Here is a 17,390-nt window from a genome sequence, read left to right on the forward strand (position 1 = left end):
TGCAGAAGGGCCTTGGGGATGGTGCCAACCACTCACAGAGAAAACCCAGGGCTCTGAGGAGGGGAATGGGAATGACAGGAGCAAGTCACCCAGGGGTTAGTAATAATACTCATCATCACCAGACTGGATGTTTACGAAGTGCTTACTAGGTACTGGGGATTGCTGTAAACTCTTCACATGTCTTAATTTACGCCATCCTTCACATGCTTGTTACACCCATCTTGCAGACGAGGAAGGGAGACCAGACTCCAGACCATACAGCAAGCCCATGCAGAGCAATGGGATGTGATCACGCTGCAGGGGCACTTTGCTCCTCAAATGACGATGTCGATATATAAAGTGTAGGTTGTGAGCTCCTTCCCTACAATGGCAGACCTTCCACCAAAGAAGAAGCCAATAAGCACATGAAAAGATGCTCAACATCATCAGTCATCAGGGAAATGCAAGTTAAAGTTATGGGATACACCCACTCAAATGGCCACAATTGAAGAAAAAAATAAAAAGATCGACGGTTCCAAATGTTGGCATGGAGACAGAGTGGGAGCCACTGGAACTCTCCTTGCTGGTGGGGATGAAAAATGAACAGCTACTTTGGAAAACATTTGCTAACTTGTGGAGTTAAACATACGCTAATCATAGGACCCTGACATTCAATTTCTAGGTATTTATCCAAGAGATAAAAAAAAAAAGTGTCCACGTGAACACCTGTGTACGAATGTTCCTCACAACCTCGTTCATGGTAACAAAACACTGTGAGCATCCCAAATGCCCATCAGCTATTGCATGCCAAATAAACTGTGGTACATCCATGTAATGCGGTACATTCAACGGAAAGGAACTAACACATCCAACTAACACACGGACGAGGCTCAGATGCATTATGCTGAGTGACAGCGGCCAGATGGCACAGGATACGTACAGTATTACTCCTTTTATATGAACTCTCCAGAAAAAGCAGATCTTTAGGCACAGAAAACAGCTCAGTGGTTGCCAGACGCAAGGGTGGGGGACCTCCTTGGCGTGATGGGAATGTTTGATATATTGATTTTGGTGGTGGTTCTACTGCTTATGCATTTGTCAAACTCATCAAACCGTGCATTTAAAAGGGTGATTTTTATGGTATGTAAATTATACCTCGCTGAACCTGATTGAAGTATAGAAACAGTGGGCTGCAGAGCGCAGACAATAGGATGATCTTGGCTGCTTCATTGCAAAAGTGACAGGAAAAGCCTGAGGAAAGGGGGAGCTGTGCCAGTCTCTGGGAGAAATAGGGTGACAGGCAGGGGACAGCCACGCTGAAGTCCCATGGTGAGGCATGCTCCAGGAGGCCGCCTGGGAGGAAGCAGCAAGGAGCGGAGTGACTGAAGCAGGGTAAGAGACAGGGCTGTGGAGGGCTCAGACGGGCCCTAGGGAGCAGGGGTGCGTGACGGAGGGCTGCGGGGGGCTCAGGCTGTTGTCTGAGTGCAAGGGGGGCCCTGCGGGCCTCTGTGCTGAGCATTCGTGGGGTCCGACTGGTTGCTGTGTTGGGAGCGGTCTGTGGCAGGGACCAGCTGGGAGGCCCTTGTAAGAATCCAGGCAAGGTGCTCAGCCCAGCATGGTGGCCGTGGAGGTGTTGAGAAGTGGTTGGATTGGGATATATTTCCAAGATAGAGCCAACAGGATTTCCTACTGGATTGGACAAGGCCGGGGTGGGGGGGCGGTGTGAGAGAGAGAGAGGAGGCAGGGATGATGCCAAGATTTTGTCCTGAGCAGGTGGAAATCCAGCTGTCCTCCCCCCCACTCCTGCCCCTGGGGACTGGTTTAAATGTCCCCTGGTCCTGTGGCTGAAGTCAGGACAGAGACAGAGGGGAGGGGCTCGGCCCTGCTCCTGGCTCTGGGGGTCAGAGGATGGGCTGCACATACTGCTTATTCTATTACTCTTTATTTATTAGCCTTATTGGCTTCTGTCATTTCCTCGTTGCCTCCTGTCTGGAGAGAAGACTGTCAATGTGATGGATTGATACAGGATACAGGAGGCCCAATTATCTCTGTGAAGCCAGCGTCTCTTCGGAGGGCACAGCCCTTCCCGACCCACAGCCATCCTGCAGCTCTTCCCACAGCCTTGCACGCAGAGCCAGCCTGGTGCCTGGCCTTCCAGGAAGAGGGGGTGCAGCCTGAGAGGGTGAGTGGCAGACACATGGTCCCCCAGGAGATACAGCTCCTCCAAAAACAAATGCTGGAGGCAAGCTCAGCCCCCTGGCTGGTTGCACCTAAAATCCCTGCGCCTGCTCCCCGAGTCCCTGCCCACAGAGACTGGGCACGGAGCAGGGCAGGGGGACAGGACATACCACCTGCCGGCCAGCCCACATCCGGGGAGGGGGGCTCTGTTTCACTTGCACGCCTTTCTGGAATCCGAGCCAGTCTGTCTCTCCACAAAGGCTGGGATGATGGGGCTTTTCTCTCCGGCAGCAGGTGCCTGGCAGCTGCCCCGGGGATGCCAGCCCCGTGAGCTGGCATGGGAGGAAGTGCTTGTCCGGGTGGTCATTATACGTGCTGGCCTCCAGCGGGCCCAGCCCCCGCCCCTGATGTTCAGGCTGACTTGGGACACCTGCAAGAGAGTGGTGCCTCCGGCAGGACCCCCTGGGGTCCCCCAGACAACTTGGCAGCGCCAGCCTTTGAGCATAATATCGAAACAAAGTTCCTTGGCCACCTCCTCTGGCCTGTCTGCCTGCCTCTGTCCCGGGAACGTCCTGAGGCCCCTGGTCCGGGGTGGGGGGGTGGTTGGGACAGGAAGCCTGAGGTTCATTCCTGGTATTTCAGGCATCTTCCTGATGTCACGCCACTGCCCCCAGGGCGGAGATCCAGCTTACAGTGCCTCAGGCGCGCACGTGTGTGTGTGTGGATCTGCCCGTGTCTCTATGTAGGTGAGGATGTCAGATGGCCCCGTGCCTGACCTGCCAGGGGGACGCAGAGGGGCAGGCGGGCCTGCCTGCGAGGAAGGGGCAGGGAGCGCAGAGGCCAGGAAGGAGTCGAGTGGAGGAGAGGAGCCCGGAGAATCCAGCAGCCGTTCTGGCTCACCCGCTCCGGGCGCGGGTGTGGGTGGCGCCACAGCCCGGGGCGCTTGGGGCCGGGCAGCGGAGCGGAGGTGCGGTGCCGGCAGCCCCCAGCCGAGGCCCGCTGCAGGGACACGGTGCCGCGGCCTCCCCGGGCCAGTCCCGCCTCCGTCTCTGTCCCTCCCGCCCTCCCAGCCTCTGGGCACCAGGGCTCAAGTCTCGTGGCCGCCAGGGCTGAGCGCAGAGGAGCCTCCGGCACGGGGCAGGGTGGCTGCCAAAGTCGTGGCCCCGGGGTGACAGCTGACGTCTGTCCAGGAGCATCTCTCTCCCTGCCAAGGGTTGAGCTCTCTGGGCCGCATGCCTTCCCTCTGACACAGGAGCCGGCCTCCGTCCCTCAGAGCCACCCGCCGCCTGGACCCCAGCCTCGGCCCACAGCAGCCTGGGGACAGCTGCGGCCCCTCTCGGGCCTCCCTCCGGAGGAGCCTGCCATGTGCCGTGCCACGCTAAGGCCCACTCCAGGCAGCTGGGGAGGACCCCACACGAGGGGCCCAGGAGCCCCAGATGCCAAGCCTGGGCTTCGAGAATGGTGGGGAAGCCACTGCCTGGGCGCAGACCAAACTGTCGTGTCCTGGGGCTTGCCAGAGAGGAGGCCGAGGCCTCCCAGCTCAGGGTTTGTGTCGCAGGCTTTCAACCTCCACCAGCACGTATGGGGGCTCCCGCCGTGCCAGCTACTGAGCTGGGTCCCGGCTGCATGGTGACGAGACCAGCCGTGAACCCTGTCCTCAGGTTGCTTTCTTGTAAGAAGCACATCTCCATCACTCCCCACTGCGCACATGGGTGCCCACCCAAGATGCATACCTATCTGAAACTGGTTTCACACAACTCTCATCCTTCCCGCAGAGGATACGCTGCAGTTTCAAATTCTGACATTATTTTTGAGACAGCTGCTGGTGGCCCACTACGCGGGGATGTGGCCTGCCCCCCGAAAAACCTCTGGTTGGGGCAAGATGTTTAAACAAGTGTCACAGGAGGTTAGGGTGGACGGCTTCTGCCCCACTTTTGACCAAGGGGCCAACGCCAAGGGTTTCAGGATACCAAACCATGTCTCTCATATGCAGATGGGTTTCAAGGGAAATGGTGCTGGACACGGGACCCCACAGCCACGTCAAGGATATAAGAAGGGGTCCAAGAGAGTGGAGGGCCGAGGGGAGCTGTGGGAGCGTTTCTTTGGGAAGAACTGTCACCTGTTGTTTCTAGGACCCTGTGGCCTTCCATCGGTGGCGGGCCCGTGTGGGGCGGGCCAACCTCTTGCCCAGGTCCACGGGGGCCCTTCTTGGAGAGCTCTGACACGTGGGAGACACGGAGGATGGGGCCTCGCTGGCTCTGAGGAAGCTCAGGTGGACGGGTGGCGGGCCTGACTGGGACATGAAGGGGGTGTCGCGGGCCAGCTGTTCTGGCGGTGGCTGTGGAGCGGGCTGTGGCTGGGCATGGCCGCACCCCAGTGTATGTGTGGGGGCGGGGGCGGGAGGCAGGTGCTCTGAGCGCTTCTCCTGGGCCAGAGTGACGGGTGGCAGAGAGAGGCCAGTGTGTCCCACCACAGCAGGGCTGCCCGAGGGTCGAGGGATGTGGAGGAAGAGGCTGTGGGGGGACTCACCGGTAGTGGGCAAAGGAAGGGGTCCCAGGGGCCCCTGGAAGAGAGCACACCTGTGGGGCTGGGGAAACTGCCGGGAGAAGGCTCAGCAAGGAGTCTCCAAAAATCCTACGGACACCCCCGGAGGGTCCCCTTGAGCTGCTTGCCTGGCGCGGGGAGGAGCCGCGCAGCGTCCCCATCTCTGTCCGTGGGATCGGCAGTTTCAGGCCCAGGCTGAGATCATATTTGCAGCGTGGCTGTAGGCTGCTCTTTTATCCAAGCCTGAGCCCAACGGCCACAGAATCGGCCACAGGATCAGCCCTGTTTTCATCCAGGGTCGGGGCAAGATTGCGTCCACTGAGTAAAATGGAATAAAACGGGCTTTGCAGGTGTTTGCCATAAGGGCTATTAAGCGCTGTGACAAGGGCAGTACCTAGGGTGGGGACAAATGATGCGGAAGGGGGTTGGGCAGTCAGGGAAGGCTCCCGGAGGAGGTGACGTTAGGATGAGGCCCCGGGGCTGAGCAGAGCGGAGGCCAGTGTTCCGGGTGCAGGGAACAGCAGTGGGCAGGTCCTCGAGGAGGAAGAGCCTGGGTCCCTGAGGGTTGGAGGGAGAGGCGGTCACAGAGGTCGGCGGGGCTGGAGGCCCGGGCACCGCTTTCCTGGACCCTGAGGCGACAGGAAGCCCGTGAAGCGTGCTAGCCAGGAGGCCGCCGTCTTGGATGAAAACACTCTGGCTGCTGAGCCGCTGGGGACAGACAAGCGTGGAGGAAGGGAAGGCCCTGAGCCCCTTTCAGCGCAAGTGAAGGATGCGGACAAGGCAGCGCCAGGAGGGCCCGGGCGGGCGAGGGGCCGAGCAGGAGGCTGCGGTTGAAGATGGGGCCGCTGGGGGGCTTGGGCTGAGACGGACCAGCCCGGGGTTGGGTGGCTGCGACGATGTGCCGGCCTGGGGCGCAGTGGAGGGAGCTGGGCTCCAGATCAAGACTGACTCTACGCGTGGCCGTGGGAGGGGGGCGTGGGGGGTGCAGAGGGTGTTTCCTGCTCTCTCTCCCTGGACGCGGGCCCAGGGTCATTCAGTCAGATCCTGGGGGATGCGCCCCCTGAAGGGGGCGATGGCAGAGCCTGGAGGAAAGCCTGGAAAACGCCCCCAGGGGGGTCTGCTTAGTCAGATGCTGTGGAGTGGACCCCCAAGACAGAGCAGAGAGCCAGCCACAAGGAGGCCTCTGCTGGCTGTGCAGCACTTTTGCTGGGGTGCTGGGGTGCTGGGGTGCTGGGGCGCTGGGGCGCTGGGCCGGCAGTGAGGAGCCAGGGGTCCAAGCCTGTCTGGACACACACACCATCTGGCTGTTCTCCATGGCCTCCCTCTTCCCAACCTTCCCCAGCATGGGAGCCCCAAAATGTGGCCCTTGCCCTTTGCAGTGCCCCAGACTGGGGGGGTGTCCTGGAAGACAAGACCCAAGGACCCCCACTTTTCCTGGACCAGCCACGTTCCCAGCTGTTCTGGGAAAACAAGGGGAAGCCCTGCGTGGTTCTCGGGGTCTCATCCTACCTCCCCTGCAGCAGGAGACCTCCTCTTGGGCTCGGTGGGCCTCTACCGCCGCCCTTATCAAATCACAAGAACAGAGCCCAGGCCAGGTCATGTAAGCCATTTATTGGTTTGTTTTAAAAATATGTATCTTATTTATACACGGAGTTTGGTGAGAAGTGCTCAATTAGTTCAGACAACAGCCGCACTTGATGTCCCTCCTTCTCCTACCCTCTTCTCCCCTCCTGCTGGTCATCTTGCAGTTCTGGAAAAAAAGAATTGAGAGCCACGCTAAAAGCTAAGGAGTCGGGCCTAGCTCACCCTGTCTCAGCCACAGCCCGGGGCACCTGTCTCAGGGCTCCCAGGCCGTCCACACACACACACACACACACACACACACACACACGCACAGACACACGAAACCACAGCCCGCTTCCGCCTGCCGGCCTGCCTCCCAAACCGCATTCCCGCCCCTGCAGTGGGCGCTGAGTGCCGGGGAGGGGCACACGCCGCTCCGAGCCTCGAGAGCAAAGCACAGAGAGCTACAAAAATAAGATTTCCACCCGGAGAAGTGTGTCTGGAACGGTCAAACCACGTCCCACACTGGACTCAAGGGGAACACGGGAGAAGAAAAAAATCACTGGGTGGGTGGGGTGGGGGCTAGGGCGGCCACCAAGGGAACTCGGGGCTGACAGAAAGAAGCGTAATACTTGACTCGCCGGCAATGCCCCGCAGCATGGCCGCGAGCTCCCGAACGTCCAGCCCTCTGACAGCTCAGCGAGGTAGGTGAGGGGCAGCGTTTCTAGCTTCCCAGGCTGCCCCGAGGCGGGCGGCGGGCGGCTCTGCCAGGGAGCTGGGGCGGCGGCCGAGCCCCATCCTGCTCAGGCTCCGCCAGCCTACACTGTCACTCTCGGGGGACAAGTCTCTGCATTTAAGGATTTGCATATGCTAGATAGGACTGTCAGCAGCTCAAGAGGCCCTGGGGGTAATTGGACTAGAAAAAGTATTTTTCCCTGAAAAGGCCTTCTCACAAGACCTGTGGACAGCCTGGACCCTGCCCCAGGTTGTCCTGCGGGTGGGTGCCATGAGGACCCCAGGCTGAGCCCGAGGGCCTGCTCTGGGGCCACACGGCTCCCTTTCCCAAGGTTGCCCACAGTCCATTCCCCTCCCAGATCAGGGGAGGGTCTGGCCCTCCCAAGGCTCCTTCCCAGTACAGGGCCCACACTCCGCTCTGGGCACCACGCAGGAGTCCCCCCGCCGCCCACCCACACACATGGTGAGAGGCAGAAAGTTCTGGAAAGAGAGCTCTGGTCATGACAAGATTCCCTTCTTCAGATGGGCTGGGGCCACATGGCCATGGCGAGGGCTGTTCAGCTTCTTCGCCCTCAAGGCACGGGGCTCAGACGTCTCTTCCTGGCCTGTGGGGTGGGGCCTGCCCAGTTCGGGAGCAAGGACGAGCTGGGGGCCAGGCCATGTGTGGGGCTGGTTCCCTGCGCCCTTCCCTTTACTGTTAATACTTGTGCAGAAGGCCGGGCTCTCCTGGGAAGAAAAGGCAACATCAGTGCCTGGGACCCAGGCCACTCTCTTCTGGAAGCTTTGTGTTTTTGTAGAAATGACCCCAGTATGGCCTGCATGAAAACACAGGGGGCAAATAGGACCCTGGGGACAAGGGAAGGCCAGAGAGAGCCCCCGCTGCCAAGAACCGCTCTACCTGACACTCGCCCAAGGGGAGCCTGGGCCGCAAGCCGCCCGCCTCTGGCCTCTGGGTAAGGACTGTGTGCAAACGCCGGGCGGGGAAAGGGGTTCAGCCCTCCTGGCACCGCAGCCCAAGCAGCAGGGGAACCCCACACGGCCCCGGGCGGTAGGCCTGGGGGGGCTACACCAGGTTGCACTTTTGCCTTGAGAACCAGAGTTCCGGCACCTCCACAGACACTCTTGTTCGGAGTGAAGAAAAGGCAGTGTGAACGGCTGCCAATGTCCATGGAAAAACAATTAGTTCTTTGCTCAAGTAAAAAAATATCAAATATAACAAATTTATGAAAGCCCACTCACAACATCTACAGTCTCAGTTTTGTATTTCTCCTCCGCAGCTGGGACGGTGTTGCTTTTCAGAGCCCCGGGGGTTGGCGTGGCCGGGCCGGCGTGGGCGGGGCCCCAGCGACAGGCCACCCCGCACGGTCAGCTCGGCCGCCCGCTTCTGGCCGTCGGCGTGGGCGCCACAGAACTCTGCCTTGTCGGTCCGCGGGGCTGAGGCCCATCTCTCACAGCCTGAGGCCGAAGCAAGGAAGGGCCCGCAGGTGCCGGCTTGTGGCTGCAGTCACTCTGGCTACGCTGCCCCAGGCTGCCCTTCAGTGCGTCCTGGCCAGCCGGGCTGGCGCTCACACGATGGACTCGCGGTCCCTGTCTGGGGACGGGGGGAAGTCGGCGAGATCCTCGCTGCGGCTGTAGTCGGACACCCGCACCTGGGGGTTATCGCTGGTGGCCCTGGTGACGCTGTCATAGGAGGGCGGGAAGGACGTGGAGGAGACAGAGGAGCTGGAGGGCGGGTCAAGGCGCCGGGAGAAGTTCTCATTCATCATGTAGGCGATGAGGCCCTCCTGCTCCGGGGCATCCTCATCAGAGAGGCCGCTGCTGCCTGCCTGCTGGCGGAAGAGGAAGGAGGCGTGCTTCATGGAGCGCTGCAGCAGGTGCCTCCGGAAGGCCCGCTGGATGACGGTGGCCGACACCTCCTCGTGCTTGCGCCGGAGCGTGGTGGTGATGGGCTCGTAGGAGATCTTGGACGGGTTGGCCGCCATGAACTTCTCCTCCATCTGGATCTTCAGGGCGTCCATCTCCCCAGACTCACCCAGGACCCTCTTGGTGAAGGCAAAGAGGATGTCCATGCAGTGGATACGGTCCCCGCTCACCATGGGCAGGTCCATATTGATGAGGCTTATCTGGTTGGGCTTGGCGATGCGGAGAGGCTCGGACAGGGCATCGGCGAAGTCGGACAGGGCCGAATACTCGATGAACTGGGTGGCTTCCGGGTCGAACTTCTCCCAGATCTCGTAGAACATGTCGAAGTCATCCTCGCTCAGAGGCTCAGTGCTCTCCTCTGTGGCCACGCTGAAGTTCTCCAGGATGATGGCGATGTACATGTTGACCACGATGAGGAAGGAGATGATGATGTACGTGGTGAAGAAGAGGATGCCCACGGCTGGGCTTCCACAGTTCCCCCGGGAGCCATTGTTGTTGGGCAGATTGGGGTCACAGTAAGGGGGTCCTGTGTTGAGGATGGGGCTGAGGAGGCCATCCCAGCCAGCTGATGTGGTGATCTGGAAGAGGCACAGCATGCTGTTGGCGAAGGTCTGGAAGTTGAACATGTCGTCGATGCCAGCCTCCCACTTGACGTAAGCGAAGTTGGCCATGCCGAAGATGGAGTAGATGAACATGACGAGGAAGAGCAGCAGTCCTATGTTGAAGAGGGCGGGCAGGGACATCATGAGGGCAAAGAGCAGTGTGCGGATCCCCTTGGCCCCTCGGATCAGCCTGAGGATGCGGCCGATTCGGGCCAGACGGATGACTCGGAAGAGCGTTGGGGAGAAGAAGTACTTCTGGATGATGTCTGAGAGCACAGTACCTATGGGAAACAACAGAGACCGTGGCTGCCCAAGCCCTTCTGTCCTCCCTCTAGCCCCGTATCACTGGATGGGTCTCTGTACAGCAAGGAGCTAAGGAGAGGAGGCCCTTTCAGGAGGACTGGGTCGACCGGGGCATGCAAGGACCCTGTGTCCTCCCACCCCTCTGGGTCTCCATTTTCATCTTTGATCCAGAAAATGAAGACCCACAGTACCCACACCTTTTGCAAAGTGTCTTTCCAGACCTCTCATCCCTTAGTCTTCTGAGAATACCTGCACAGTAGGGCCCATCTTCTAGATCCTGGGTTCTGAGGCCTCAAGGGACTTGCTCAGCATCTGGGTGGCCTAGCTTGGACCAGAACTTGGGCTTTTCAGCTCCTCATTACTCAAAGTGTGGTCCGAAGGCCAGCAGCCCTGGGCTCTCCTGGGCTGGTTATCAGAAATGTGGACTCTTAGTTTCACCCCCAGTCCTACTGCATTTTCATAAGCCCAGATGATTCGCGTGCTCACTGAAGGGCAAGAAGCACTGGCCCACAAGTCCGTGTTCTCCACCATGCCACACCTGTCACAACTAAGCCTCTCTGAGATCATTCCTGTCACCCTCCCAACCCTGCTAGCTTCTGGGGCTTCCCACCCCTTGGTCTCTATTGACAACTCTGGGTTTGGAGTTTTAAGAAGCAGGCATATAAGTTATAGGAGAAAGAGTGAAATAAACCGTGCTATGTATTGGCCCAAGTGACCTTTCCAGACTCCTCATGTAAGCATGTCACCAGCTGTCATGTGTCATGTTTACTGTCAATAAGCCACTGGGCTGAGCATTTTATATCCATCCATTTAGCCCTTCCGGTCACCCGAGGAGGTAAGCGGATACCATCATCCTCATTTTCCAGAAGAGGAAACTGAGAAGTGAGGTAACTGACCCAAGCTGTCACCTCATCAGTGAGACTTTGGGATTTGACTCAGACCCTCTGGCTCCAAGTCGAGCTGTTAACCAAGCCTCTCTAGTATGGCCAGGCACCAGGACCAGTAGGTGCTCCCGAGGTACATGCTGCACCTCCTTCCAAATCTTCCCGACACTGCCCCTCATCAGCCCCTCATGGCTGCCGACATCCTGCATTCTCTAAAGCTTCTCTCCAGTTCCACCGGGCATGCACACCCTCACCCCTGTCTGGGACCTCCCACAGCATTTCCTGACCCTGCGTCCAGCTTTGAACCATCTGTCTGTCACCGTAGCTACGGCAGCCCCTGCCTCTGCCTGCCCCCGCATTTCCCTCTGAAGTCACCGAACGCACAGGTTGTATGTACAAGTCAGCCACTCCACGGCAGAGTTTCACGGGGGAGGGGGTCAGGAGTTTGTTGCTGAGCACAAGTAACAAAAGAAAAAAAATACTGATAAATTGGGACTTAATCAAAACAAAAAACTTTGTGCTTTGAGAGACAGCAACCAAGAAAGTAACAAGACAACCCACAGAATGGGAGAAAATATTTGCAAATTGTGTATCAGATAAGGGACTGGTGTCCAGAATATATAAAGAACTCTTACCATTCAACAATAAAAACACAAGTAAGCCAATTAAAAAATAAGCAAAGGATTTGAATAGACATTTCTCCAAGACATTTCTCCTGTTATAGACCAAGACATATCATGGGAAGTGACCAATAAGCACATGAAAAGATGCTTAGCATCATTAGTCATTAGAGAAATGCAAACCAAAATCTCAACGAGATGATCACTTCATACCTGCCAGGGTGGCTATGTAAAAAATTATAGACAGTAACAAGTGTTGGTGGGGAATGCGGAGTCACTGGAACCCTTCTACATTGATGGTGGGACTATAGAATGGTGCACCTGTTTTGGAAAACAGTTTGGCCGTCTCTCAAAATTTTAGATGAGTGGTTTCCAGGGGTTGGGGAGAGGGAAAATGGGGGAATGACTGCTAAAAGGATGCAGAGTTTCTTTTGGGGGTGAGGGAAAGAGTCTAAGATGAGGTATAATGGTGATGGTTGCAAACTCTGTGAATATACTAGCAACTACTAAATCATAAACTTTAAAGGGTAAATCTTATGGCATGTGAATTGTATCTCAATAAAATTGCTATTTAAAAAAAGGAGACCCCTGGATGGCTCAGTCAGTTAAGCGTCTGACCCTTGATTTCAGCTCAGGTCATGATCTCAGAGTTGGGAGAGGGAGCCCCATGTTGGGCTCTGCACTGAGCATGGAGCCTGCTTAAGATTCTCTCCTCTCCCTCTGCCCCTCCCCGCTCCCTGCTCTCATGCTCGATCTGTAAATAAATAAATAAATAAAATAAGAAAAATAAGAGGGTTTGAGCCCTGAGGTCAAACAGACGTGGATATGTGCTATGGTTGGAATGTTTGAATCTCCCACCAAATTCATATGTTGAAATCCCAACTCCCAAAGATGATGATGTTAGGAGGTGACACCTTTGGGAGGTGCTCTGAGTGAATGAGTGGGATCAGTGCCTTGTAAAAGAGACCCCAGAGAGCTCCCTTGCCCTTTCCACTTTGTAGGACACAGCCAAGAGGGTGCTGGTTATGAACAAGGGAAAGGACCCTCACCAGAAGACATGACCATGCTAGTGTCTCAATCTTGGACTTTCAGCATCCAGAACTGTGAGAAATGAATTTCTGGTGTTTATGAGTTACCTAGTCTGGTGTTTGGTTATAGCAGCCTGAACAGACGGAGTGTGAATCCTATCTCTTCTTTTCCTAGTTGTATGATCTCCTCACCTCAATGTAGACTTTAAAAGGTCAATTGCCTGAGGCGAGTGATATCTGAAGGAATCTGGCACACAACCTTGGTGGCTAGACTCTAGAATTTTCCATCTCCAGGGATCACTTCTATCCTAGAGGGCCATCTGTTCCCATCCCTGGAGACTCACCTCACCCTGAGAAAGCCTCTTCTTCCTTTAACCTTTCCCTTGGGAGGGCAGGGAAGCCTGCCCAGGCCCCACTCCCTTTTCCAGATTCATCCTTGAAGCTCTCACAGAGAGCAGAGAGCTGTGTCCTAGGGTCTCATGGAGGGGTTGCTGGCTCCTCTGCCAGGATGGCCCCCCTGGCCTGAGTGGGCCTTCCTAGACAAGTTCTCTGTGGAGGGTGTATGTGTGTGTGTGTGTGTGTGTGTGAGTGTGTGAGGGGAGAGGTGTGGAATGCAGAGAAAAGAACAGAGGAGCCTAGTACGTTTGGCATTAAGTACAGACCCAGGACTGGAGGAAAGGCCGACTTGCATACCCACCCACAATGGAGAGGATGACAACCACAAAGTCGAAGATGTTCCAGCTGTTGGTGAAGTAATAGTGGCGCAGGGCGGTCATCTTGATGATACACTCGCCCGTGAAGATGGCTACAAAGAGCAGGTTGATCTTGGCCAAGATGTTGACCTTCTCGGGGCTCTGGTCATCTGTCTCCACCATCATGGTCACCATGTTCAAGCAGATGAGGAACATGATGGTGACGTCGAAGGCCTGCTTGGTCACAATGTCGAACAGGAAGCCCTGGTACTTGTTCTGAAAGGAGGGGCCAAGGATGGGCTCAGCAGGGGCCTCAGACAGGCCTGTTGCTGCCCCTCGGCCCAGACCATCTACCCTGCTACTCCACCCTCTAGTGAGACTGTTGGGGTGAGAGGAGAAGTCAGGAGGCTGAAACAGCCTGGCTCTCTTGCATCCAGGCCTGGCCCTCCGGCTCCCTCTTCCCTGAAGTCTTCTCTGAACCTTCAGGAAGGGATTTCTCCTACCCAGAGCTTCCCTTAGCACATCATCGTTCTCTTTTTGTTTCCATTGTCTGATGGCTCAGGGTCAAATTTAAAGTTCAACCCTAGTAATTGGATCAGTCCTCAGGTTAACAAATTTTCTCCATCCTTTATGGAATTGATTTTGTTTATTCTATTAACTATATTTATGTGTCTTTAATTGTTAGCCACCTCAGATTATTTGGGGAAAGAGAAAAAATTATAAATAAGTGAACACACATGCACATACACCACTAACCTAGTACAAAGCGTGGTGAAAGGGTAGGAATTAGATAAAACTGATGAACTGGATTAAAAATCTGGGACTGTCACTTCCTAGCTAGTGATTTGGGTTATGTCACCTAATTGAGTACTGACCCCCTTCCCACTTTTTTGGAGAATGGCTTGATCAGGCAAGGGAGTCAGCCCCACAGGGGACTGAGTGTCCCTCCTGGTGCCATCTGCCAGGGGACTCCGGCTGCGTCTGTCCCGCTCAGGGGTTGCCAGGAAGAGGCTGTGAATGGGGGTGGTGGGCCTGCAGAAGCTGCCCTGCTCTCGCTGGGAAAGGCTGCACTCTGACAGTGGAGGAGAGTGTATTCAGAGGAAAGGGACTCCTGCAGGAGGGAGCGCTCCTGGTTGGAACAGCCCCCCATGCCTTCCTCACTTTCTCCAGGAGGCTGAGGCCTCTGTGTGTGGTCAGGTGCCTGACAGCGCCCCTCCATCCCTGCACTGACTGAGGGCCCTGGGCCAAGCTGAATGATTTTTTTTGGAATTAAATTTCAGGAGCGTTTTATGTTCTTTCATTCTTTTACATTAAATACTATCAGATTAAAAATGCCAAAATGAAAATGCTCATATGAAAATATTGTATATCATATTTTAAAGAATATCGACTTTTCACAGCCCTATTTTCAACGCTTCCTCATTCTCTTTGAGTGGATCAATGCATATTAAGTATTCTTTGTGGTCTTCCTGGCACTTTTTCTAGCCTTTTGGGTTCAAACCCCACTCCTGACATTGGCAAACTGTGGTACCATAAAGAAAAGATAAGCAAGATGTCAAAACATGTGTTATTTTCCTTAATACATTCTTGGAGCAATTTTCCCAAACTTTGCAAATTTCCATTTTCTATAATGTAAAACTGCTTCCAGTGATATCATCCTATAAACACCCTATTGATTAATGAATTTGAAAAGTACATATTTCAGAATTATTCTTATTAAGGAAACACAATTCTGAGTGGGCAATTTGGGCAAGCTCACTTAGGCTTTCATTGGAAAATTCAGTGGTCCTGGGGTGTGGGGCTTCCCAGGCCCCCCAGCACATCCCCTCCACTCTTGCTGAATCGGGAGCTGGCTCACCAGAGGCCTCGGGATGGGCTTCTGGGGCTTCTTGGAGCCCAGCTTCTTCATGGCGTTGTAGTACTTCTTCTGCTCCTCGGTCATGAAGATGTCCTGGCCCCCTAAGTGCAGAGAGACAGGCACCAGACTCATTTTGGGGTTCTCGAGGGCTCTGGCATGGGGGGCATAGGGATCTTGCCTCCTTGATGAGGGTGCCTTGGCCAGCCTCCTCCTCACTTCCTCTTCCAGTGGAGATAAGTATGTCCCTATCCTGCACCAGAGAGTCCTCCCCAAATCTGCTTCTGCAGGGTCCCTGTCTCCCTTCACTTTGAGGCCTCTGTGGCTTTGTGAGGTGCAAATCCAGTCCCCCTGCCCAGCTCAGCCACCCTGCACGTTCTCTCTGCCTAGTTGGTTTGCCTGCAACCCAATCATGGCCCAACTGATGGAGCTCTGGAGAGACCCTGGGCCAGTCTCGATTGTGGACCAGGTGAGTAGTCCCAACCCTCAGCCCAGCTCCTCTCAGGAACCTCATGGGTCAGGTAGACTAGGGCAGGCACGGGGCCCCTCCTTCCACTCTTACAGACTGCGCCTGTTACTTCACAGACACGCCCCTCTCCCACCCATTCCAGCAGCGGCTGGAAGAGAACTGTCCCCAGCAGGAAGGCAAAATGGGGCCAGGGGCCAGAATGGCTCCTCAGTCCCCTGCTACCCCGCCCTGCCCTGCCGGCCTGTGGCGAGCAGGTGCTCTACGCATCTTTTTCTTCTGTTGGTTGAAGTTGTCGATGATGACACCGATGAAAAGGTTCAGGGTGAAGAAAGACCCGAAGATGATGAAAATGACGAAGTAGATGTACATGTAGAGGTTGTATTCCCACTGGGGCTGCTCTTCATACTGAGGGGGAGAAGCCAGATATGGGGGTCAGGCAGGCAGGAATGGGGGAGGGCTGGCTGGGCGAGAGGGTGTGTGGGGAGGGAGGTCACCAGCACAGGGCTGTATGTCTGTGTGTGCATGTGTGTGCAGAGCGGGGCCAGGGCGGGCGGGAACGGGGTTCAGAAGAGTGGCAGCTTGGGGCTGACACTGTGATTGGGTGGGGTGCAAGGACAAAGAAGAAACTTGATTTGCATCTCTATGGCCTCCACCCGGTCTCTTCTCCAGTAAGACTAAGATTCAAGTAAATTACAGTGAAGTTAATTTGAAAGATATTTGAGGATTTGTGGCTCCTTGGGAGATCACGCAACTTTGCCCAGGGCCAGGCCTGGGCCTTCCGGAGAGGCTCAACTGCAGGCTGACACAAGAGACCTGGCCCTTATGGGGTGGGCTTTTGGGTGTGGACACTGATGCCCTAGTGGCCAAGCATCCTGGAGCCTCAGGTGCCTGACTTGGCAGGAGAGGCCAGTATGGTTACCTACCCCCCTGGAGTCCACAGCTGCATACATAATGTCCATCCAGCCTTTAAATGTTGCCTTGAAGGAAAAGACAAGAGTAAGAATCATTTAACTTGCATCTGTTAAACTACTGGGGGCTCCTATCCGGACAGATGAGGCCAGGAAATAGCCTCCTAGGAGAAGCAAGGATCCTGCCCCACCCCTTCAGCCATGTCCACACGGCTGGGTGGTCAAGGAAAGGCCTTCTTGTTCAGGGCTGGAGGTGGAGGGGAGGCTGGCTGAGCACACACCCTAAGGAGGCCATGGGGTGGGGTAAGAAGCTTCTCGATGTTGGCCAGGAGACTGAGGAGGACTGAAGGAGGTCTGCCTTTCAGATCCACCTTCATTCCAGGTTCTAAAACGATGCAGTCCTGCAGCGGGTGTCAGGGACAGAGAGGTGGACCCCAGTGCTGACCTGGTCCCCTTTATCATGCACCTTGGAGAAGCCCATGGTTTCTGCTCTGCGGCCTCTCAGGATGGCCCTGAAGCATCCCAACCTCCCCTCGTACTTAAGGGGGTCCTTTTGCCAGCCGTGTGTTGGTAAATGGCTAACAAACGGTTTTCCAGAAGAAAACAAAGCCCTGATTGTCGTGTTTGCCAATTTCTCTGGGTAAACAAATTGGTAAATTGGGTAAACTACTCCTACCACGGCCAATTTCAAGTTACCAACGGGCTGTTACTGAACACAGACTTGGGAAGAGACACATAGGAGGGGAGCATTATAGTATTTCCACTGTACGGATACAGCACATATAAATTACCTCAAGAGCATACACGAAAATAGGTGGTAATGATGAATTTTGATTTAAAAAAAGTTTCTTTTCAAGTAATCTCTACACCCAACATGGGCTCGAACCCACAATCCTGAGAGCAATGGTGGCATGCTTCACTGACTGAGCTGGCCAGGCATCCACGATTTTGTTTTAATATCACCTGGTGAATTATAAGTTTATAAAATCTGATTTTTAATCATGGCTTGCAAAATATCTGACAATGCAACAATCAGCTCTCGTGAGCCTGCCAGCCCAAGGCGGTAGACGAGGAGGCCGAATGCCACAGGGCTCTGGTGCTGGCTGC

The 17,390-nt window shown here is 55.5% G+C and overlaps 1 protein-coding gene across 1 annotated transcript in view; it reads right to left on the bottom strand.

Annotated features, from left to right (window-relative positions):
* Positions 1 to 7,776: 7,776 nt before the first annotated feature.
* The window catches only part of SCN5A (sodium voltage-gated channel alpha subunit 5), a 93,311-nt gene continuing 83,697 nt past the window's right edge, over positions 7,777 to 17,390 (bottom strand). The window contains exons 24-28 of the mRNA XM_034992243.1: positions 16,299 to 16,352; positions 15,639 to 15,780; positions 14,910 to 15,010; positions 13,057 to 13,327; positions 7,777 to 9,805 (exon numbers count right to left, since the gene is read on the bottom strand). Coding sequence (XP_034848134.1) covers positions 8,565 to 9,805; positions 13,057 to 13,327; positions 14,910 to 15,010; positions 15,639 to 15,780; positions 16,299 to 16,352 — 1,809 coding nt within the window. The 3' untranslated portion in view covers positions 7,777 to 8,564. The remainder of the gene's footprint in view (positions 9,806 to 13,056; positions 13,328 to 14,909; positions 15,011 to 15,638; positions 15,781 to 16,298; positions 16,353 to 17,390) is intronic.

Source organism: Mirounga leonina, unplaced genomic scaffold (assembly GCF_011800145.1).
Source record: "Mirounga leonina isolate KUSES-001 unplaced genomic scaffold, KU_Mleo_1.0 Mir_115, whole genome shotgun sequence".
Classification (NCBI taxonomy): domain Eukaryota; kingdom Metazoa; phylum Chordata; class Mammalia; order Carnivora; family Phocidae; genus Mirounga; species Mirounga leonina.